This window comes from Mesocricetus auratus, unplaced genomic scaffold (genome assembly GCF_017639785.1).
Source record: "Mesocricetus auratus isolate SY011 unplaced genomic scaffold, BCM_Maur_2.0 Super-Scaffold_100015, whole genome shotgun sequence".
NCBI lineage: Eukaryota > Metazoa > Chordata > Mammalia > Rodentia > Cricetidae > Mesocricetus > Mesocricetus auratus.
Window position 1 is genome coordinate 26,885,623 of NW_024429198.1, and position 24,032 is coordinate 26,909,654.

Consider the following 24,032-nt stretch of genomic DNA (forward strand, 5'->3'; position numbering starts at 1 on the left):
AGGACCTCTGACTCCTCCAGAAGCCTCATCTGAACTAAAAGAGGAAACATCTTTTTAAAATGCACAATTTCTCTTTTTCATCATTTGGCAAAAAGTGTAATTTCTTTACCTTAAAAGAAGAAAGAAAAAAAAAATAGCCAAGCCCAAGCAACTCCAGAGTTGGATTTACATGCAGGCCTTCTTCAGCCTCCTCAGACATCACAGGCAGCTAGTTCAGGCCACCGTGCCACCCGACTGGCAGAGCCGACTCCGAATAGTTCTTCTTTGTTTGACTGTGCCAGCCCTGGCAAGGTATCGCCCTTCACAAGGGTCCGGTAGGCATTCAGGGCTGTGAGCTTGTAGTGACTTCAGATTGTTTAAATGGTTCTCGGAAGACAACAAAAATTAAGCCCAGACCAACGGATACACTGGGCACAGACTCTTTCCTCCCAGACGACCATTTCACAATTCACTGCATCACAAACTTTGTCGCTATCTCCACCATGCAAGGGTATGTCTCAGTCCTACCTTCTAGGCCATTTCTGACAAGGGCGAGAGATGGAAAACAAACTCTCATTCTGGACCATATCATAGGATTAAAAAAAAAGAAGGAAAAGAAAAAATGCAGCACCATAAACCAAAGTACATAAAACTTTAATGAATTAAACTTACAAAAGACAAATGGCATCAAAACATCAGACGAGTTTGGTACAAAACCGGTCCTAGGCTGTGAGGACTAATTCTGGTGATGGATGACAATGTGCTGACGCCACAGGACAACAGAGCAAGGTGACAAGGGCTGCGAGTCCCAACTGAGGCCCACAGGTGACCGCTGGCAACGAGACACGCGGGTAGGTGAGCACAGACTCCGTGCTGGGTGACAGGATCAACTTATTCACAAATACTGTGTATTTGAATATCAGACTAAGGATGCAGTTACGAGCTACCGTATTTTCCAGACAAGAACATGCACCAGAAGATAATGTATACCCCCCAGTTTTATTGCCTTAAGAATTTGTGTTCGTTCCGCCTCTCTCTTCACCACTTCTTTAAATGCTCTCCTTCTAGGACACGTTCCTTCTCCGTTTGCTTAGGAGTAAGCACAGTGCGAGTGGCAGGACAATCTGGGCGCACGCAGACACCAAACAGTATGCCACTGGGTCACAGGAACTAGTCTGCAAGGGCTCCAGAGGATGGGACAGAGCACGTACATCAAAACGAGGGACGAAGGCTGCAGTCAGAAAGTGCGTGGTACCCTCCTGCAAGCACACTCTTCTTGCCAGGAAGGGACAGCTTTTCAGGATGTTAAGTTGCTCTGAGAAAGGGACCTTGACATCTCTGTGTTTACAAAGTACGTCTTCAGGTCCCCTTTCCCCTTCACATTGATGATGCCTCGACACGTGCATGTGTAGCCAAGCGTCTGCAGGATGAGGCTTGTCTCCTCGGTCACCTGCAGGCCACAGCAACAGACATAAAGGGATTACTCCCTAAGTCAGTGCAACCCACTTCAAAGAGGCTCTCTGTTTCCCTGAGAAATTAATAGACAAAGAAATCTACCAGAAAACATTAAAGTCAATAATGTTTAATTTAGTGCAGGTATTGAAAAAGAAAATGGAAAGAGCCTAGACTTCCAAGTAGTGTCCAAAGTTAAGACACCTGTGGCTTATGGGGGAGGGATAAGCTTAACATTAAGTACCCTGGAAAAACCATATGGAGACACACTACTGCAGATACTTCCTAAAGTGCATATACACTTTTGAGTTTAGACAGAGTTACTCTATAATGAGGGGGTAGGTGACAAGACCTCTCCTAGACACCACAGGCTATCAAGTAAAAACCTAGTGCCAGGTATGCTCACGTCCTTTTGAGTTGGTGGCCAGGGGTGTCCTATAGAAAGACATTATAGGTTATTGCCATTTCTCCTGGTAAATGTCCAGAACTTGGTGCAGACCTGAAAGCTTCACCCATTCTAGTTAGCTAGGCACAATACCAGTGGAGACACACAACCAATCAACAACCAACCATCTTACTTAGCGAGGAACACTGCAATCGGCGACGACTGTGGTGACAAGACATGGTATGTGACCCACAAGGCAGAATTCCCATGTGGTACCATTAAACTGTGCCAAGTACCTGTGGTTGGTAGGTCATGGCCCTAGGGAGAAGCTAATACTGTCATTCTGCTAAATGGATGTAGTATACATTTCCCCCTGAATCCTTGTCATTCTACCCATGAATTACTGCATCTCTTAACCTTCATCAGAGAAACTACTTTTTCAGTAGACGACAATGAGCACAGAGAATTGCAGAGAATAAGAGCTTGTGAACTGCTCGGCTCTGTATGGCATCTCCGTGTCCCATCCCAAGGCAGAAGACTGGATAGAAGGACCACACTGGCCAGAGGCAGTGGATGAGTACAAGGACAATGCTCTCTGGACACAAGAGGGCAGCTTTACATAGTGTGGGAATGTCATGTCTGCATGTATGAGACCTGCACAGGACCAAACCACACAACATTCTGGAATGGAGGTGGGAAATAAGGTGTTTCATCCCTTAGCTGAGGAGATATGGGCAACTGATGGCTGCTAGGAGAGGAAAAATCAGATTCCTTCAGGCATATGGTCCCCAAGAGGCCACCAGTGGTCCAGCATACACTCACTCCAGGCATATGGTCCCCAAGAGGCCACCAGTGGTCCAGCATACACTCACTCATGCATGCACTAGTAGCACAAAGTGGGTTTGAAAGAAGGAACATGAAATTGGAAGAGAATCATGTATGGAATTTTCAATCACAATTTCTCTTTTGGTCACATCTGGAGTGTAAGCAGAGAGAGCCAGTTGCATTCCCAGAGAGAAGCCTTCCTGGTGTCAGCATTAGTCTCTGAGTTAGCACAAGTAGCAGGCTGCAAACTGTTTCTATAGAGATCTGTGCTAGTTCCTCCTCAGCCTGTCTATGGAGATGCACTGGACTACATGGAGTGTTAGTGAGAAAGTCCCACAGAGTTGTTCAAGACACTGCCATGTCCACAATGACTTACAGCCTTATTTTTTTTTGATGTCTACACCAAGGACTTTAAAATTGCCAGGAGATTAGTAAAGCATATTTTAAAGGATCATCAAGTTCTGAACATTCTGGGTGTGGAGAGAGAACACAGGTTTTCCAGAAGTGGGAAAGGGTGTCATTGGTAGAAGCATGGTGTTCCTTCTCTACCTATAAGAAGACTCCATGTGGTCCAGGATTGCTAGCATCCCTTGGCTCTGGTTAACAACACTCATGAGAAAGCACTGGAGGCCCTGATGCTATGAAAACATGGTTAGACTCAGCTGCTCAGATGTTGGGTCACTCCTCTCTTGGTTCACTGCTGGGTGCTCCTCATAGACAATGACCAGCCCCAGACCCCATCAGAGGAGACAAGTCTACCAGGTAGAGGCAAGAGCAAACGTTACTTGGCTTGGATCTTGTGAGCATGGCCAGCTACCTCTGTTCCCATAGCATTGGCCAGCTGGGTTGGCAAGGCCTGGAGGACCTGGTTTTGTCATCTCATTACTCCCCTTCTTTACCTTTGCCTTCTCTCTGCTGAACTGTTGCCTACTAGTGTCCGGCTGTTTGACTCAAGTGAAGGGAGGTAACACTTAAAAATAGTATGGAAGTCAAAGCTGTCCTTCAGAAGGGCCATTGATATAGACTCCGGTTGGTCTGAACATGATGGAATGGTCTGCCAGGCAGGTGAGTGAGAACAGGGTGAACTAAAACCCCGTTCTTGATGACAGCAGAATGTATTTTTTTCTTTTTTGGCAGCACTGAGTTCAGATCTAGGGCTTTGCACATGCAAGGCAACATTATAGAATTCTAGGAGACAAGAGCATTTGAGGGCCTTATCCAAGCTGAGGCACACAGCATGAGGAGTTATCAAATCTTCCAAAGGACAAACATGACAATGTCTACTATGTATGTCTAGCGATTTTCATGCAAATTTGTCACATAGCTGGAATTATCATTCATAACAATACATAGCTAGGATGAGATGTGAAACCACTTATTTTTGAGAATGAGGTAGGGGAACTTGAATACAAATATGCTTATGCTTGACAAACACTCATGGATGCACACACATGAAAGCACTCACATATACACGCACGATAAACACACACACACAAGCCTATATGTACATGTATGCGCACATATATGCACATTCAAAACACAAGTGCCTATGCACACACACAAGAACACACACAAACACACACGCACACATACATGTGCATGCACACTTCTTTCTCAACTGGAGAGCTTAGCATCTCATCTCAGATGCCGAACACTATACTTGAGCAGGCACATGCATTCTGGTGACTGGCAATCAGCTCACTAGTTTGATCATTTGAAGGCAGATTGGTTCTTACCAATCTCTAGTAGTGAAACAAATTCTGGAGAATGTAAGTAAGAACCATAAAGTGTAGGTGTCCCGACCCCTCTTTGAGGGACAAAAGGTAATTGTGGTGTAACATGTTGCTGTAATGGCAGGCTTCAGAAAGACCTTTTTTCCAGTACAAAAGTATGTAAAATAAAACTCTACTATAGTTTAATCAAAAGATACAAAGTGATTTGGACATAGGGTTGATGATGGGAATAAAGAAGGTATTTTCCATATACAATTTAAACAAAATTCCCATAGCATGGCACAAAACTAACTAATTTTGCTGTAAACACATTTAAAGCTCCATCTAAACCTTGGGAACATGCTTCTCATTCTACAGACATCATGTGAAAGTGTAAAAGGTTAAAAACATGATACCAGGGCTAAAGAGACTGCTCAGTGGTTAAGAGTACATGCTACTCTTACGGAAGCCAATCATGATTCTCAGCACCCACATCATGTGGCTCCCAATCTCCAGGTCCAGGGGACCAGGCATCTCTGGCCTCTGCAGGGACTTTCACTAAGAAGCACATATCCACATTGCCCGCCCCATATATTCACATGTATGTAATAAAAAACAAAAACATAGAGAGGCAGACTTGTCATCCTTTGTTGTTATTCTATTGTTTCTTAGGTCTTCCTTATTTCAAATATTAGAATGGACAGCAGCCTCCTGTGTTCCCTTCTACACAGGCTGGTGCTATTAATTTTCTTTCCAAAAGCTACAAGGGACTGTCTTCCTCCTCCACTGGCCACTCTCTAATCGTGCCCACGCCTACTTTTCTTCTATCCCTCAGTGACCTCATACCTTTTCTTCACTGACTCCGTCTTTTTAGCCCATTCTAACCAAAGGGGACAAAGAAAAGAAGAACTAAAAGGTATGTAGTAGAACAAGCAGGCCAGCGCCATCAAGCTCCCTGCAAGCGATTGCAAGCACCTGCTCTGAGACGCTTCTGGAGGGAAAAGGCCATGATCTCATCCGAGGACTAACGACCCCTCCCACTTCTTTTTGGGTAGCTTGGGACACCTGATCTCCACACAGTGCTAGAATTTAGGACAAAGTCCTTAACCTTTGCATATGGCAATCTGAATAATGTTTAAATGTCTAGTGTTGTTGCCTGGAAAGTGGGAGTGCAGGTCCAAAGCACTTTCAGAGCTATTTCAGCGTCCCAGCCCTCCATTGAAGAGGCAACCTTAACATCATTTAGGAACCAGCCTTGGGATCAGAACCCCAGACGCTTCAGCATTCCTGATACAACCAAGAACATTTCTGGTTTATGGCCAAGTACACGAATACACAGGTTAGGTTCCTATTCCTAACTGCCCATTTATCTCATTTATATCTACTGTTATCACCCCAGTCTCTGAGACGGTAACCCTAATTGCATTCAGGGAGGTCTTGTAATTTCTGATGAACGGGATCACTGGGTGTGGAGTACCCTTTCCAATGGGGCCTATCTAAGAGACCTTGAAAATACATCAGTTGTTACATTTGTCTAATAAGCCCGGGTAGGTGGAGAGGGCACCCTTGACTAGTGCCCAGATGGAGAGGTGAGGGAGAAGCTCCCCACCGTGAAAGTAACCTTGAACCAACTCCCCTTTCTGGTCTGCCTGCTCACTTTCCATCCTGCAAAGGTCATCATGGTTCAAACCATGTTCTCTTTTATGATACTGTCACACCTGGGACCACATAGCTGTGATGATCACCATGTGCCTATTGTCTCCAATGCAACACTGTTCCACAGTGTGAGGGCACTTGGTGACAAACATGTTCCCTCTATAGCTCAGCACATGAATGGAGGCAGGAATTAAACGAGCTACAACGTCAACTCTAGGGGACACAGCCACCTTCTGGATAGCCTCCAGCCCATCTTTTGTACTCTCTGTCTTGACTGGGTTGTCCTTCCACCTGACACTGACCACTGCTCGGCTAGGGAACTGGAGAAATTTCATCACATTTCCTATAGCAGGTTTTTTTCTCATCATCTTTCCAGAAATTTATACTCTTTTTTCCCTAGAATATGATTAGTGCCCTTCTAATTAGAGTTACTTTAACCATGGTTAAAATTGATCTAATGAGCAGTGGGAATATTAACATGGAATGATTTTATTTTTCCAGTTGTTGCTTTAATTTGTCAGATGTTGTCTTTCTCTCCCTTGGGTGGATTGTAGAGATTCGGGGTCATTTAGAGCTCTTGAAATACCATGCTAGGTTGACTTCATTCTGTCCATTTATGTCAATCTTACTTTAGATTCTTCCCACTTCCCAGTCTTCATCCTTCTTTTTTCTAATTCTATGCTCTCCCTTTCAGGAAGTCAGGCTTGCCTGTGCTTTGAGCTGCAGACCTTCCCGACGAAGTCTTCCTAGTTCAGGAAGACACTCAGTACAGGAGGGCCCCTCTCAGGCGCCCAGGGCTCTGGGCCACCATCCTGCCATGTGGGTCTCTTCTGCTCAGAGGGTTGTCTTTGTAAGACCACTGCCTTCGCATCGTTAGACTCTGGTGTCATTCCTAACAGTTAATGCAAAAACTAACATTTTCCCTATAAAGGGTTTAAGAAATCTCAAAGTTTACCCATTTAAATGTTTATTTTACTTTATTATTATTTTACTCTTTGGTGGTTCTAAGAGAACCAAGGGTGGCTGAGAAGAGACTGCATTACCTGTATTTTGTCTAGGACCCCGGTGCTGTCCATCCTGCTGGCGACATTGACAGTGTTGCCCCAGATGTCATATTGTGGCTTCTGAGCTCCTATGACACCGGCTATTACAGGTCCATGATTAATACCTGTAACATGTCAGAGCTAGGTTAGCATGATTCTACTTTCAGCAGGTGCCCTATGTCAGGAAGCTGTCTGAATCATGCTTGAGATATCATTATTAAACAAATCTTAACCAGATCCATGGACTCTACACATCAGAGTTCAGAGCAACTCCAATTCTATCATCTTAAGATGTTATAGTGATTGTGTCTGTCAGTGTCCCTTAAGATCTCCACCCATGTTTGTAATGCTGTTGTCTCTCCTCTGTTATCAGAGGGCATGCTTAAGAAAACCAAGATCATGACAAATTGCTTTTTTTGATGTTGCAAAAGAATCTTAGGTGACAAATCATCACAAGACTCTTCCAAAGTTCATAACTAATGCAAGCTTTGTCTTGTTTTTGTTCTCTTTTTAGAGACAGGGTCTTGTCTTGTAGCTCAGACTGATTTCAAATTTTAAACCCTCTCATCAAGTTCTTAGGTCAGAGGTGTGAGCTACCATGCCTGATATAGTTAATGTTAATTTCCAAATACATTTTAACTGTGTATCCCGAGTGGATGAACTCAACGTACCTCACCACCCTTTTGCCAACAGCATGGCAAGCACAGTGGCCACCAGAGCCATACTATGAGGATGAGAGCCAGTGTGGACCCATGAGATGGGTGAGGATGAGGGGCAATGTGGACTCATGAGATGGGTGAGGATGTGGACCAATACGGACCCATGAGGAGGATGAGGATGTGGTTTGAGACTAGTAGCTGCAGATTATACTTGGAAGAGGTAATTATTCATCTAGATACAAACTTTCTGAATTGTTTTCAGCAGTGAATGACTTTCCTCAATGGGTATTTGTTGAATTCCTTTCTTCTGATTATTGGATAACTTAATCTCTCTGTTCAGCCTACACATCAGCCCTGTAGTCTCTTAACCAGAGTTTCACTTGCCTTTGAGTCCCCTCTACACATGCCTTCAGGCTCTCCCATCTCATGGGTAGACACTGGTTCACTGGGTGATTTCTAGACTGTCTAGAAAATATATGAAAAAAGCTTTGATCTAGGGTTCAAGAGGCATGTTTGGCATGGACTGTTGGTTTTCAAGATCATATCGCCTGACTTTTGTGTTTGTAGAGTCTAAAGGTTTACCCATACAGAAGTGTTACAGTATAAAAGACAACATGTGCAGATACTGACAACTACCGGTATGTGTGAAGAAGAGCATCTCATTTGCCATCAGTAGTTTTAAAAATTCAGGTTGCACATTTAGAGGAGGAAGAAAATAGCTTCAAATATCCAGATTACCAGCCCCTCCCAAGTAGAAATCTATATTCAAAGTAAAGTTATAAACTACACAGATGGATCTTGACACAAGAACTGCTTGTCTGTGGGCTATCGGAAGAAACAAAATATGTTGCCAAGAAAGCAAAAAAAAGTTGTCAAAGAAATTCTTACAAATCATGAATTCCTGCAGGCACTGTGCATATATTACGGGCCAGCTGTGCACTAAGTTGATGGCTTCAAACACTGATTTTTTAAAAGTAAGACTTTGGAAAAGGCAAGTCATCACAGAACATGCTAAATATCAACTTAAAGTTTGTTTAAAAAAACTTTGCAGAAATCAAGATTTTTTCCTCAGTAAATCAGAAGTATTTTTTTGTAACTATTAAAATTTTCCCATGATCGACTGATCAAGACCCCCTGACTGGGGGTGTCAGCGAGGAGGCCCCTAGGTAATCTATTGAGCCTTGGGCAGTAGATCAGTATTTATCCCGGGTACAAACATAGACTTTGGACTCCCATCCAACAATGTGAGATGCACTCTCACCCTGAACTCTTGTGGGAGGGTCTAGGCCCTGCCCTGGAAGAAATGACAGACTATGGACACCCCCATGGAGGGCCTCACCCTTCCTGGGGAAATGAGGGGATATTGGGGGGGGGGTTAGGGGGAGAGCATGGGAGGAGGGGAGGGAAACAGAGAGAGACCTGGAAATGACTTGTGAAGCAACCTTGTTTCTAATCTAAATTTAAAGTAAAAAATAAATAATAAAAAATTTCCCATGATTGAAAAAAAAATTTGAAAAACTACCTGGGACACACATTTTGTGTTCTTGAAGACTATGACCTCATGAACACAGGACTGGAATCCAATAATTCTATACTTTGTTTTTGTGTTTTCTGTTTGTTTGGTTCTTTTTGAGACAGAGCCTCGTGTCCCCTAGGCTGTCCCTGAACTGTTATGTAGCCACTGAGGATGGTCTTGAACCTCATTCTTGAATCCTCCTGCTTGTAACCCTCAGTGTTGGAATCACATGTACACGCCTCCACCCCGCTGCTAGGATGCACCATTCAATGATGTGAAAGCTAGTTGATGGCAGGTCATTGACAACAGCAAAGTAAGGGCAGCTTCCAATCATTGGGGTGCAGCAAGTGAAGAGTTCTGTGCTGGGCAGACCCCCGCTGGCTGGCTGAAGGCTCTGGGGACTAAGACACAGCCCCAGCTCTACCTCCTGTTCCTTGAGTTCAGCCAAATGCAGTGTCTCTTTTCAAATCCCACAAAAAGCGATTCTGTATCCATCCCAGGCATACAAATAGACTTTGAGTGCCCATACCACAATATGGGAGGCTCTCTCAGCCGGGACTCTTCGGGGAGGGCCTAGGCCCTGTCCTGGATGAAATGACAGATTCTGGAGATCCACCGTGGAGGGCCTCACCCTCCCTGGGGATCAGAGTGGAGTTTGGGTGGGGAACTGGGGGACCTGGTGGGGAGGGCAGGGGAGGAGGGGAGGAAGAGGGAGCTGAGATTGACATGTGAAACAAGCTTGTTTCTAACTTAAAAAAAAAGTGATTCTGGAGCTCACAGCCTCCCTATACCCTTCCATATGTGGCCTGTGCTAATGTATTTGTGAGTTCAGCTTCACCATAACGAGGGACCGCACTGATTCCCGAGGCTTTAGTCCTCACCCTAGGCTTTGCACAACATACCCACTCGCAGTTTGAAGTCGTTGAAGGAGTGTTTATTGATGGCATCCAGTTTTGCCACTAGGGCATATGCAAACTCCACCATGGTGCCTATGTGCATGTATTGGCGCTCAGGTTCCTAAAAGAGAACAGAGACATCTAGACAGGATTAGAACTGCAGAATGACATCATCACCCAGTCACAAGTCGGACTCCATCCCGAAGGGAGGACTCACCCTTTATGAGACCCCGAGGAAGAATTAAATCTCATCTCAAAGAAATATTTTATCTGAGTTCACTGTTGGGGCCAAAGCATGACATGAACCTCTGGAACACATGGTCCCAGCATCCCAGGCACACTCAGGAGGAAGTACCATGGCTCAGAGATATGGTCCACCACAGCTCTGCATTGTTTACCCACTAGGCGCCAGTACCAGCCGTCTTTGAGGACAGGGGCTCCTCATTGTCCACATACCCAATCTTATCCAGTCTCACCCAGCCAAGGGCCCCTCCCTCCTTGCCTTTCTCTGCCCCCCCCCCATGGGACTGACTACTTGGAGCTCCATGGAAGCTGAGAGAGCCTACTTTGATAATAGAGGTCTGCTCTCACCATTGAGAATAATCCCACCCTTCCCTGATGGCTGCTGTCAATCATCCCCTGGCACAGCAGCTTCCCATGGCTTAACATACATCTTACTTTTGTCTCTTCAGGACTCAGGGTGGACATGCTGTGGGCTGAGTCTTGTGTGGGAGTCCTAACCCCGGTCCCTCAGAATGTGACTCCTTATCTTTGGAAATAAACCTTGAAATAGGTCATTTAGAGAAGTTACTAGATTGAGCCTTAACCTGCAGGATGGATACTCTTTGTATGATTAGCTCAAGATGTTCCCTGAGGGGCAGCCATGTAAGGGCTCAAGAAGAAGCCTCCATCTACAAAACCCAGGACAGAAGCCTCAGGAGAAAGTAGTCCCAGCAACACCTTGATTTTGAACTTGCAGCTCCAGAATAAGGTACCAGTCTGTGGTGTCTGGTAGGAGTCCATGCAGATTAACACAGGGACTCCTGCCTTTATTCATCAAGTGTTTCATGAAGAACTTCATAATATGTTATATTTTTTCTTTTTCTTGCTATATTTTTAATAAAGTTACTCATTTAAAACCAAAACCATCACTATGGCAGATCATTCTCTGCATCATATGTAATATGGCCTTGGGTCCTGTCTCCATAGATGAGGAAGATGAAAACAACTCTCAGAGGTTCCATAGGACTGAGGGGGAAGAACGCAGAGACAGCGAACATTTGAGGAAATGGGGGTGGAGATACGCAGGGGCACAGCCAAAAGATAGAGGACAATGACAAGGGGGTATTTGATGAATCAGCACAGCTGTTGAATTTGGAAAGTGGAGAGGCTCCACAATAAGGCAGGCTCACACCTGGGCTCTATTGATTGGGCTGAATGACCCCTCATTCTGGGGTTTTCCTGGATGCCACACAGTGTTTACTGCTATTGCTGTCTCTACCCACTGATGCTAATGGCATTCTCTATCTCTAGTTGAAATGACCAAAAGCTGACTCTGGATACTGGCAAATGTCTCGTGGGGGGAAGGGTGGTGAGGCAGAGAGAGGATTATTCCAAGTTCAGAACTGCCGCAGTGAAACAAATGTGAATGGACAAGAGAGTAGTTTTCCATTGAGAGAAAGATTTCAATTCCTCAGCTGAACATCGTTCTAGAAGAAACACACGTACGAAATGATACTCTTACCATTGTCGTAATTAGGGTTACTACTGCTGAAATGAAACACCATGACCATAGAACTTGGGGAAGAAAGGGTCTACTTGGCTTACACTTCCACATCAGTGTTCATCATTGAGGGGAGTCAGGACAGGAACTCAAGCAGGGAAGGAACAGGGAGGGATAAGCTGATGCAGAGGCCATGGAGGGGTGCTGCCTACTGGGCTTCCTCAGCCTGCTTTCTCACAGCACCTAGGACCACCAGCCCAGAAATGGCCTGGCACCCCCATCATGGCCTAGGCCCTCTCTCATCAATCACTAATTAAAAAATGTCCTACAGCCAAAACCTATGGAAGGATAACTCCAGGCTGTGTCAAGCTGATACAGAGCCAGCCAGCACAAGTATAAATCCTTACAAGCGATTCTGAAAGAATCGTCAAATGATGTCAGTTGGACCCAAGAAACAGCTTTGAGATAACCTTGGTGGAAATGCAGTGTTTCTTCTTCATACTCATCCCCCTCACCACGCTCCTCACCATGTATGTGTGATGTGCATGTAGGGGAACATGTGTGCACAACTTAGTGGAGTTGGTTCTTTCCTTCCACGTTTACACAAGTTCTGGGGAATTGAACTCACTTCCAGGTTTGCAGAAATGCTTTCACCTGATGAGCTACCTCACCAGACAATGCCATGATGCTACTTTTTTTTTAAGTACAGTGGCTCATGAGGAGCTAGGGTTCCAAGCTTGTGCCATGAAGTGAACACACTTTGTGTTTTAACAGGGAAACACATCATGGAGTCAACAAGCAAGATCTCAAGTGGCAAAAACAAAACTGTTCAGGTGTGTGTGTGTGTGTGTGTGTGTGTGTGTATGTGTGTGTGTGTAAGGAGTGATTGTACTCTGCTGAACCTAGGTACAGCACAGACCCTTCATCCTCACATCCATCCCTTGATAGGTGCTCATGCCACTGGTTAAAGCTGGAGGTTTTAAGTGACCTCAGTAGTAAGGCAAGGTTGAGTTCTGGAAGTAGGGTTCAACAGTTCAACAGCTCATGTGGGCTCAGAGAAACATAGAAAAAACTCAATTGTTTATGAAAGGTCTTGATAACTGAGCCCTTGATATATACTTGATGGCAGGATGAAGCAGCCATTTGTCCTCTGACCCAAATAATTTCTATCAGATATGTCCAGTTACCCAGATTGGACCCATGTGGTTTCCAGAGCATGTATCTTAAGTTCTGAAAACTTGACTAACAAGGGATGCTGAGAAGCCATACTTACTGAGATTTAAAAGATGTAAGTGAATTAAAAATGGCCCTCTTCCCCCCTCTCCATCAGTCACCTGTTGTGTGACTATGTTCTATGTTGGGAAACTTCTGGTGTTCAAATTCCAACTGTCTTGGTTTTTTTAGGGATTCAGGATGTCACTTCAGGAGAAATTGTTCTCTAATTGGTGTTCAGGAAGTCCGACTATACCTCTCAGTTTTCTGCAGTGACATCCACCCACCTCCCATGTGAGCAGAGAGCTGTGTGCTGTTATCCCCCAGCTTACCCAGGAGGAAGTGCTCTGTGACCTCTGCCCAAGTCTGACCAAAGCAGACTCAACTCTGGGTCCTCCAGTCACTGGCTATGTGATTTCTGGGTGAGTCACTTAAGTTCTCTGAGCTTTGATTTTCTCACTTATAAATTAAGACAAAAACTAAGTATCTCATAGGGTTTCAGTTAAGATGAAACATGTATATAATTGGACATACAACAGGTTGGAAATCATTCCTAGTACTGGGAACTCAGCCAAATATCCATGGCTAGTGAAGTCATGGAATTTAGAGAACTTATGACCATAATGTCACTAGGCCAGCATAATTCCAACATTATGAATAGTTATCCTTATTTTCACAGCTAACTGTAGTTGTTACCCCTCATCAAAGGAACTTCTCTTTGTAGTAGAGACCATTACAGAAAAACACCATTGATCAAAATACAGAAAATAGCTGATCAGCAGATGCATCTGCAACACAACTTCTGCATTTGAGACTCAGGGAACATCCAAGAAGATGGGGAGGAAATATTGTGACTGGGAAGTCACTTCGAGATTGTACTTCCTAGAAATGTCAGGGAAGCTTCACCCATGACACCCCAACAATATGGCTGTCTAAATGAGACCTGAACAACACCAAGGACATGCTAATGTGGAAGTGCAAACCTCATGGGGCTTCACCCCTAAACAAAGAAATAAATGACTACTGAGAGGAGGAATTAGTCCTCCCCAGGGATGAGGCCCCTAACTGGTTCTCCAATACTGAATGGTCAACTTTGAAATCATATGCATACAAGCAACACTAAACAGACTTAGCAGGTAGTATATAAACGTGTGTGTGTGTGTGTGTGTGTGTGCGTGTGTGTGTGTACGTAACAATAATAAAGAGAAAATGGCCATGAATTTGGGAGGGAGTAAGTGGAGAACATGGGGAGGTGTGGAGAGGGAAAGGGAAGGGAGAAATCATGTAATTATCTTTTTATTAAAATAATTTAAAAAGGAAGCAAAATGATAAAGCATGGATACAGGTGATATACTCAGCATGCATCCCTGGAGCTTAGCTAGGGTTTGTCTGGTTTCCTTAGAGATAGTGTAGAGGAGCTCATCACTTCACCTGATGAGAGCAACATCAAGGAGGGGTCTGTAGAAGTGTTATCTTTCCATCACTGTGACAAATACTTGGGATAAACAATGTGATAGTTATAACTGTCAACTTTACACAATCTACAGTCACCTAGGAAGGGAGTCTCAATGAGGGGTTGCCTAGATCAGGTTGGCTTTCAGGGCATTGTCTTGGTTATCAGGAAAACATGTCCACTGTGGGCGATGCCATCCCGTGGGAAGGCCATTCTGGATTGTATGAGTGGAGAAAGTGGGAGGAATGTTAGCATGTATGCATTAATTCACTGCTTCTTGCTGTTGACTGTCATGTGGCCATCTTGACTTTCCCACAGTGATGGTCTGTGACCTGGAAATGTGAGCTAAACAAACTCTTTCTTCCTTAAGTTGCCTCTCGCCCCCAGGTATTTTATCACAGCGTCAGGAACACTGAGACAAACAACTCACAGTTTATTTTGGTCATGGCTTTGGAGAGTCCATAGTCATTGGGCTCTGTTCCTACTGGGTCTGTTGCTAGGCAGCACATGATAGAGCCATGCACAATGGAGGAGCTGCTCACCTCAATGGTGACTAGAAGCAAAGATTGAGAGGAAGGTGCTGGGTCCTAATATTTCCTGCAAGAGCAGTTTTCCACAGATCTGTCTCCTAAAGGTAGTGCCATCCTTCAGTGCAGCAACAGGTGGAGACCAAGCCCTTATTAGTTGACACTTGGGGACACTCATCAACACCAAGGCAGGGAGCTGCCTTCATGTGGTCTAATCTAGGACTTTTCTTCATTCTATGTAGGGAGTTTGTCTTATGTTTGAATGACTTGACAGTGACCAAAGTGACTCTTGCAAAGTGTTTGAGGGTCTCAGTGTGTACAGTGTGTATCTACCTACCTACTTGTCTGTCTACTTATTTATTATTTATCATCTATCTATCTATCTATCTATCTATCTATCTATCTATCTATCTGTCCATCCATCCACCTTCCTGTCTGTCTACTTATTTATCTTCTATCATATGTCTGTCTATCCTATCTATCTATCTATCTATCTATCTATCTATCTATCTATCTATCTACCTCCTACCTATCTATCTCTGTTCTCAGGCCCCTTTTAACAACATAGCAGCATGAGGAAATTTCTGTCTTCCTATCACATGTCAAGAAAGCTGTGGTGTTTCTACAGGAAAGCCTCATATAAGAAGAGAGAAAAGCTGCCCTCTGCTCTTACCAGTAAAGGGAAGTGGGGATATTAGCTGCAGTTGGCTTCTGGGTAACCAACAGGTACATAAGATTCCTGGTGGCTACACCAGGTGGCTCCTAACTTGGGTTTTGAAGGAGCAGTGGAGATTGAATGGAAGTGTGTCCTGTCTGCTGCTCTGCCAGCAAGCTCCAGTTAATGATGCCCTGGATGAGTGGGTGCAGAGTTTCCAGGCCTCACATGGAGCCCGGGGCTGTCTTGTGGTGGTGATGGAGAGCACAGAAAGAGAAGTGTGTCTTGCAGGTGCTGGATGGAGCCAGAGGTCCATCTACAGTCTAACTGGTCCTAACCAAGTCTCAAACCTAAGCCCTGATGCCTGTTTTTTTTACATAGGTAAGCAAATGAGTTTATTTTAAATAATATTCAAGTCACACGTTTTAAAATTAAAATCATTAAGAAGAAAGCATGGATGCCGATGTGAAATGCAAAACAAGCAGCCGGCGCTTGCACCCTGATCAAACAGGAAGCCCCTATCTCTCTCTGCTCTCTCCTCCCAGATTTGTTCCAAAATGTTGCTAGCGGGGGCTATTCATAATTATGAATTAAAGCTGGAGGCATTGTTCAATACAGCAGGAGGTCACAAGCATGGGGTTAACTGCGTTTTCTTGCTTGTGCACTGCCTTTAAGTTCCTGGTAGATTTGGTGGGGGGAAGAGATTAAAACTAGTCAAGTAGCTGCCACCAGGGATGATTCTGAGGGTCACTGAGGAGGGATAAAGCAGGGGCTTCCTTTGCAGTCAGTGGGACAGGCAGAGCCAGTCAGAGGTGAATCAAGGGAAGCTGTGCAGAGCAGTAGAGGGCCACACGGGAGAACAAACCACGTCTGCTCCTGCTGTCACTGTCATCAGAAACGACAATGAGTGGGAATGACCACTCTTCAATGAAATGGTCTTCAAAAAGGCAACACTCTGCAAGTCAAGAAAACTAACCCTAAAGCACCAGTTGGCGACCCCAGGCTGAGGTTCTAAACCCAAGGAAAGGAATCAATATGGCTTGCAAGGACAGGGCTTGGAGAAGACTGAGGTCACCAGGGTAAAACCAAGGGCTGTGGAGATGGGCAAGCTCCCAGTTGGAACATCCTGATAGACTTCCTCAGGGGACATCTGGTCTTTAGGGTACGAGTCACAGAATGATGGAGCAGGCTGGAATTGAAGCCTGTTCTTTGGAGTGTTTACTCTCTTGGCAAATGGCCACTTCTCTTAAAAAGTTGTCAGCTCTTAAAGGTGATGCAATCTTTTAGTCACATTGTCTTAGTGCTTAAAATTAGAATTTGCTGTTCATTTAAAACACACAAATAAAGCCGAGTGGGGGCTGGTACTAAAGCCTGGTCCAGCTGAGTGCTGGTATGCCCCTTTGCATGTAATTGCTGGGTAGATAAGGATGTAGTTCTGCAAACAGACAATGCAGAGGCAATTTTAAATAAAAGCCAAATTCCAAATGGTCATAATTCAGGTAATTTTGCTTCTTCTTGGGTTTACGAAAATCCAATTAATCCTTGAAAAAGTCTACATATTTTGCAAATTGAATGTTTACTGTGTAAACTAAATATTTGGTCACGTAAATATATTTTGTTTGTAACTTTAGAAACAGCATTAAGCACATTTTAGAGACACAGAATTCATTTTTAAAGAAAAAATAACCACCATTAGTATTGACATTTATCAAGAATGCTGTATTTTACCTCACAAAATGCAATGAACTTTGCCTTTCACAAAAGCCATCATTGTAGTACCTGCTGAGACTCTAATTAAAATCTGTAATCACAAATGGCTTGTATTGGGTAGAAATTTCCTGCATGGATATGATGGCATATAATATTTCATTTATGCCCCCAAAGCTCTTATCTCAGTTCTACCAGGGAGGACAATGACATTATGGGAAACCGTCTGTATTACTATTATTAGCACTTTTATTGCCCACGAAGACCATGGAGTCTATTAAATATTATGAATATAAATGTCATCTTCCTAAGAGTCTTATGAAAAAGTGTTATCTGTTTATATATGAGGAGACGGATGCAGAAAGCCAGCTGTTTTCTGTCCATGCTGAAAACCATCACTGGTGAACTAACTACAGTGCCTGCTCAGAAGGCAGAATCCAGACTGGGCACAAGGGGTCATGTGCAGGGACATAGTTCATGAGGGTAGAGGGACCGGGGCTCTGAGCAGTGAGTGAGTGGCTAAGGCTAGCAAGGAGCGGAGATGCCTGATGGTGGGGTTCATACAGCAGGTGGGAAGCATCAAGCAAGGGCAGAAGAGAAGTGGAGGGCAAGGCAGTGTTAGGCAGCTCTATAGAATCCCAGACAGACAGACAGACAGACAGACAGACAGACAGACAGACAGACAGGAGGCCTACATACCCCCCTTTGACACTGGTCGCCTCTCATTCTCTTTACAAACTTTGTCAAGTCTGTGGCTGTTCTTTGCTAGTTTCTCTCTCTGTGGAATGTTCCAGAGAAAACATCCACTTTTGGATTCCTGGCCTCCATCTGTGGTGCTCAGTTATGTCAGGCCATGAGGACCAATACAGATGGGTTCTGACAGTGCTATGCTGGGCATTTTAGTGCCCAAGGCAAAGGATGATTGCCTGTCCACACTTTAGGATTTTCACTCTACATTTAGTAGCTAAGGTTTTCCAGGTCATTAAAGGCATTGACAATGTCTGTTTGTTTCCACTAAAACAGAAAGTAAAAACTTATAATGAATTCTGCTTCAGTTATAAATGAGCACTTACATTTAAACAGTGCTGCATCTTAAAAACTCATTTTACATTTTTTTTTACTTCAACACATCACTGTTACGTGGGAAAGCACAAACTATTAAAAATATGCAAGACCATGCACAGGGCTACAATGTGTTTGCTTAAGCTAGCTTGGGAGGTTACTACTGAGAGTCCAAGAGTAGTAATTCATTAGGTTTCTTTTACTGCTTCTCCTCCTTCTTTCCCCCCATTGATCAATCAGGACAGCCATGAGAATCATTCTCTGAAAGAAATCAGCTGAAGAGGAGAACGCATGACACATCCACTCAGATAATTTGGGGGTCACTTCTAGTGATGGTGTGCTGCTCTGAAAGAGAATAACCCTACAAGTCACATGCTTGAATCCCTGGGCCCCGCTCGTGGAAATGTTTGAGAAAGATTAGGAGTGAGGCCTTGTTGGAGTACAGACGAGGATAGGCTTTGAAGTTTCAAAAGCCCACGTCATTCCAGTTGGCTCTCCCTTTGTTTCTCTGCCTCATGGTTGTTGCTTCAGCATGTAAGTTCTCAACTCCTGGCCTGTTGCCACCATCTCCGCCATGATGGTCATGGACTTACCTTGTAAGCCCCTAGTTGAATGCTTTCCTTTATAAGAGAGGAAAGTGTCTACTCATAGAATAGAAAAGTAAGTAATACAGCTGGTTAGTTTTGTTTTTGTAAACATGACTTCATTTGGGAAGAGGAACTCTCAACTAAGAAAATGCCTCTATCAGATTGGCCTGTAGACAAATATGTGGGGGGCATTTTCTTCACTGACGATTCATGTGGGAAGATCCAAACCACTGTGGGTAGTGTCATCCCTGAACAGGTAGTCCTGATTGGTACAAGAAAGTGGGCTAAGCAAGCCAGTAAACACAACTCTACCATGGCTTGTGCATCAGTTACTTCCTTCTAGGTTCCTGCCTTGGTCTTGACCTGACTTCCCTGGATGATGAAGGATTACAAACTTTAAGATGAAATAAACCATTTCCTTCCCCAAGCTATTTTTAGTCATGGTGCTTCAGCAAAGAAATAGGAACCCTAGGATGCCTCTTTAGTCAGAATCCCTGTATCTGCTTATGAATGTTAGAATGGGAACAGACTTTTCCTGGTATTTTGGGAGGATTTGTTTTATTGGTGTTGTCTCTTAGTTTTTCCGATGGAGGTGTGGGTGAGCTGAGAATGTGGAACTCAGCCCTTCCTGTTTGTGAATTCCCCTTGCTTTCAGGAGACTGCTCTGATGAGTCCTGTTCCTCTGTGCAATACCCATCACAGAGCTAGCTCTGTGTAAAACTATGATGAATGACACTCAGGTTGACTACTCTCCTGATAAGGTGGGAATCTTGCTTATTGATCCCTTCTAGGAACCCATCAAGTTACACAAATATGTCTACATTAACACAGAAACAAAACATGGCAAGAGAAATATCTCAACTCCTGGTTGATTGAAAATACTCAAATGTCATGGGCCTAGGGAAATACCTATTACCATTTTTCCACTAAAGGAACATAGAAATAAAATGACTCCTAATGACATATTGCTATCCCCATAGACTGAGCATTTCTCAACCAGCATCTGAAAATCTTTGTTTTGTAGTAGATGGGAATTAACGAGGAGACCCATAACTGGACAACGTGCAGAGAGTGAGAAACTTTGGAGCACTCAGCCTTAAATATGTCTATCTGATATCAACCAACTATTGACTGTTTCATCTTCTCTTCAGAATCAGAATTCAGAGAACTCTAAGACGTCTCCAGAGCCCCCCTCCCCTTTTTAAATTCTCCTAGGACTATAAGCATTCAACTTTGGCCAATACACACAGTAGAGTTCTGGGTCCCTGCATAGCTCTTTTGGTTATAGGATGACTCCTGGACACAACCATTTATCATTAGGTAGTTGACATGTGTGTACCTACCTGGGCATGCTCCTGGCTCGGTACAGCACTCAGACCTGTAGCTGCCATATATGTGCTACCGATGGTCTTGATCTTTTCAACACCACTGAACTTTGGCTTGGAAAGTAGCTGCAGAGCAATGACAATCATTGTTACTCATCCAGGCGCTGACCTGAATCCTAAGCTCTACAGAAAAATTTTTGGATCCTAGGTCACAATAAGTCGCATGTCACCTTTCCACCTGAACATGCCAGGAATAGAACTTTCATGCATTTCATAAGTATATCTACCTTGGAGTGAAAGAGAACACAATTATATGTTTGTGATACAATACACAATGATTACCAGTCAAACTTAGGGAAAGAACTAGCATAAATTATGATGCAAGAAACAGGGTGCCTATAAATCCCCAGCCCCACATGCAAAAGGCACTGATGCAGTATGTAAGGTCTTCCCTGCGGGGTTTGCAAGGTTTTGACAGCTGAGCATCCGAGGTGAGGAGAATAAAGACCCCATCTGAAAACCTCACCCTCCCATCAGTCCCAGTCTAAGACTTCTATCTCAGTACCAGTTACAGGCTTCTGATTCATCCTCATTCTGGCATGGAGGGAAGGCTGAAGCCACACAGAAGCCGTGGGAAGCGCAGGGATGGGAGGGGACTCTGGAGGGCCTGTATCAGGAGGGCAGGCTCAAATGAACAGCACCCATCAAAGACCAGGAGCATTTTCTTGCTGTCTTCTTGGTACTCTGCTATTCAGAGAATATTCTTCCAGGCTTAATGCCAAAACACTTAAAGTATGTGAGAAAATCCTTGTGTCACATATCTACACAGTTACTGTCACTCATTTGTCAATACTGGGAAAACTGTATCTTGCTGCAGGCAAGCTGGAGCTAACATGCCACTGCCTTTCGCTCTACCCAAGGTATAAGAGCAGAAGTCTTTGATTGCCATGGCTCCTCTATGAACATCCAGAGGAAACTCACCGTGGAGACGGGGCAGGGAAAAGACACAGGATACAGAAGACACTAGGAACTGCACAGCTCTGAAACAGCCATGCTATACAATATCCTCATGTATTTCAAAGCTTCATGAGTCAGGATGAACACACACTCACAGATAGCAAATTCCTTCTATTTTCTATTATATTGATAAGAATAGTGCAGCTGCAATGGCCTTGAAATCACAGGTGTGAGTTTTTCTTTCTAACCAGAAAATTGGACAAATTATTTTCTAATAGAATATTACAAGTTGAAAAATGATACCTATTTCTAAGTATATAATATATTCTATGTCCCCTCTAGAAGATGATGTACTACCCACATATATATTGCTTTGTCAACAATAAAGCATGCCATTCATATACAGCTAGATTTGGTGACTGCCAGAGACCTTGAAATAGGCAGTGTTGCCAATAATCTGCTGCAATAAATAGATTGATTATATTTTAGTATGTAAAGGTCTGGGCAAGTATTTTTCCTGGAGGTTAAGCCTTTCTAGAAAGTCTTACTAATGAATTAGATGCAGATGTTAGTAGCTGCACCCTGCAGGAATATTAGCTTTAAGCTAAAATATACTCCCCCAATTATCCAGTGAGCAAGGTACAAAATATGACTTGATGTCAAACCACCAAGAGTTAGGTAGTCCCAAAACATGTAAAAGAGTTGGAGACAGGCTCTGTTTTTAAAGTTTGGATTCCCACAAGAGTACCAAGCTACACAACAGTAACATATATGCAGAATGCCTATGTCAGTCCTATGGAAGATCCTTGGTTGTCGGTTCAGTCTCTGTGAGCAAGCTCCTGTGAGCCTAGGTTAGTCACTCCTCATACTGAGTCACCTTTCCCAGCCTTAATACATGGGGAAGTGCTTAGTCTTACTGCATCTTGATATGCCATGCTTTGTGGATACTCATGGGAGACCCGTCCTTTCCTAAACAGAAATGGAGGCAGAGTGTATTGGGGTTGGGAACAGAATGGGGATGCGGGAAGAGACTGGGAGTAGAGACAGGAAGAGAAACTAAAAACAGGAAAATAAAGAGTTAGGAAGGACACGTCTGGAGACATGTCCCTGTCCTGAACTAATTTCAACTGTGGAGGAAGCATACACTATGGAGTTGGGACGTCCCTGCTCTTCAAGGAAGTCTCAGCACTTACATCATCAAAGTCAGCAATGATCTCATTCAGGAGCCGAAGGCATTCCAGGCCTTCCTTGTTCACATCCGATTCCGTGTAGAATTCTTTGAAGTCCGGAATGGAAGCAAACATGACACAGACACAGTCGTAGGACTGGTGGTATAGCTCCTGAAAGGAAGAGATGATTTGAGCATTCCTTGAATTTCACACGAAGGCCCTTCAGTATGAGGACTTATGGAGATGGCAGTGTTCATGGAGAGTGGGATCCCCTCCTTGCCAGACACACAGAACTCTAGTGCTGCTTCCACTGGAGGCTACTAACCTGTTTTAACAGAACCATCCTTCCTGGATACCTATGCCCTACTGACCTGCAGTAACCCTAGTCCTAGGCCCTTCCACAGCTGCCATTGAGACAGATAAACCTTTAAAGTGTGGATACAAGTTCCGTTGGGCACCAGCTATTAGTAGGAGTCCTTGAGTGAAACCTGTCCTCTCTACATCAGACATTTGTAATCTATCAGAGGCTGGGTTAGGATAAAATGCCCTTCATCCAACTTCATCCTCAAAGAACAATAAAACAGTGCATTATGGCCTCATCCTTTGGATGCAAGTCTGTTTTTCCCTTTTTATTGGGTATTGCAAAGAAGATAAAACTATTCAAGTGATTCCTTCAATTACACCAGAAAGAGCATGCCACCCTCAGGCCACTTCTTAACCTGCTATGAAATCCCGCTGCATCCAGTTGAAATATCCTTTCACCTCAAGCAGAGAGTGAGTATGGTAATTTACATAGAGACAGTGAAACTGCACCATTCTGCATACACAGTTTCAAGGCATTCCCACTGTTTCCCCATTGTACAGGGATACCTTCAAATTCAACCGTTTTAGAAAGGAAGGGCTATGGGTGGGTCCATCCCAAGTGGGGAGAACCTATCTGCAGCACAGGCAGAACACCCTGCTACAGTTGAGTTTATAGCGCAGCATGGGAAAGAAACACCGGGCCAGGAAGTGTGAGGAGAGTCCAGTTAAAGCAGACAGACAGCCTCTGTGTGGGAGCAGCACTACAGTGGCTGGTGCTGTCCATGTGCCACCGTCTATGAACATTGCCAGTGAGCTTCCCCGCAGCTAGGCCAGCCCTTCACAGGGTGAACACTTACGTGGCACTGTACTTCCAGGTTCAGGTACCTCTCAGAGGAACTAATTTTTTAACCCAGTTCAGCCTCATAATAAACACTACAGGGCATGACAACCCAAAGGAAGGTCACAACAGCTTCAAGGAAAAGCAGACTCATGCCAAGATCTCCTCCCAGAACCTCTCATTTTGTAGTGCTTTCAATTACTGCCTCCAAATCTGTGAACGCTGCAAGAACAATGGCATCCTTTCTTCCCTGTGCTCAGTGTGGCTGAGTTGGCCTGCAGTGCAGATCTCTCTGCAAAGCTGTTTTGTGAACTGAACTTCGTATCCTTTGTAGACAACTTGACACAGATGAGTCCGCCAAGGCCAGGTTCCAGTAATGCTGGCTACCGCT

At 44.1% G+C, this 24,032-nt stretch overlaps 1 protein-coding gene across 4 annotated transcripts in view; it reads right to left on the reverse strand.

Annotated features, from left to right (window-relative positions):
• Positions 1–617: 617 nt before the first annotated feature.
• Adcy2 (adenylate cyclase 2) overlaps positions 618–24,032 on the reverse strand; it is a 361,240-nt gene continuing 337,825 nt past the window's right edge. For 3 of the 4 annotated variants that reach the window (XM_021235581.2, XM_040757723.1, XM_040757724.1), the window contains 5 exons: positions 22,525–22,671; positions 20,393–20,500; positions 10,130–10,244; positions 7,053–7,177; positions 618–1,429 (listed from right to left, as the gene is read on the reverse strand). In XM_021235581.2, coding sequence (XP_021091240.2) covers positions 1,277–1,429; positions 7,053–7,177; positions 10,130–10,244; positions 20,393–20,500; positions 22,525–22,671 — 648 coding nt within the window. In that variant the 3' untranslated portion in view covers positions 618–1,276. Of the gene's footprint in view, positions 1,430–7,052; positions 7,178–10,129; positions 10,245–20,390; positions 20,501–22,524; positions 22,672–24,032 lie in introns of those variants that run through there. The other variant, XM_021235584.2, reaches the window with a different exon arrangement.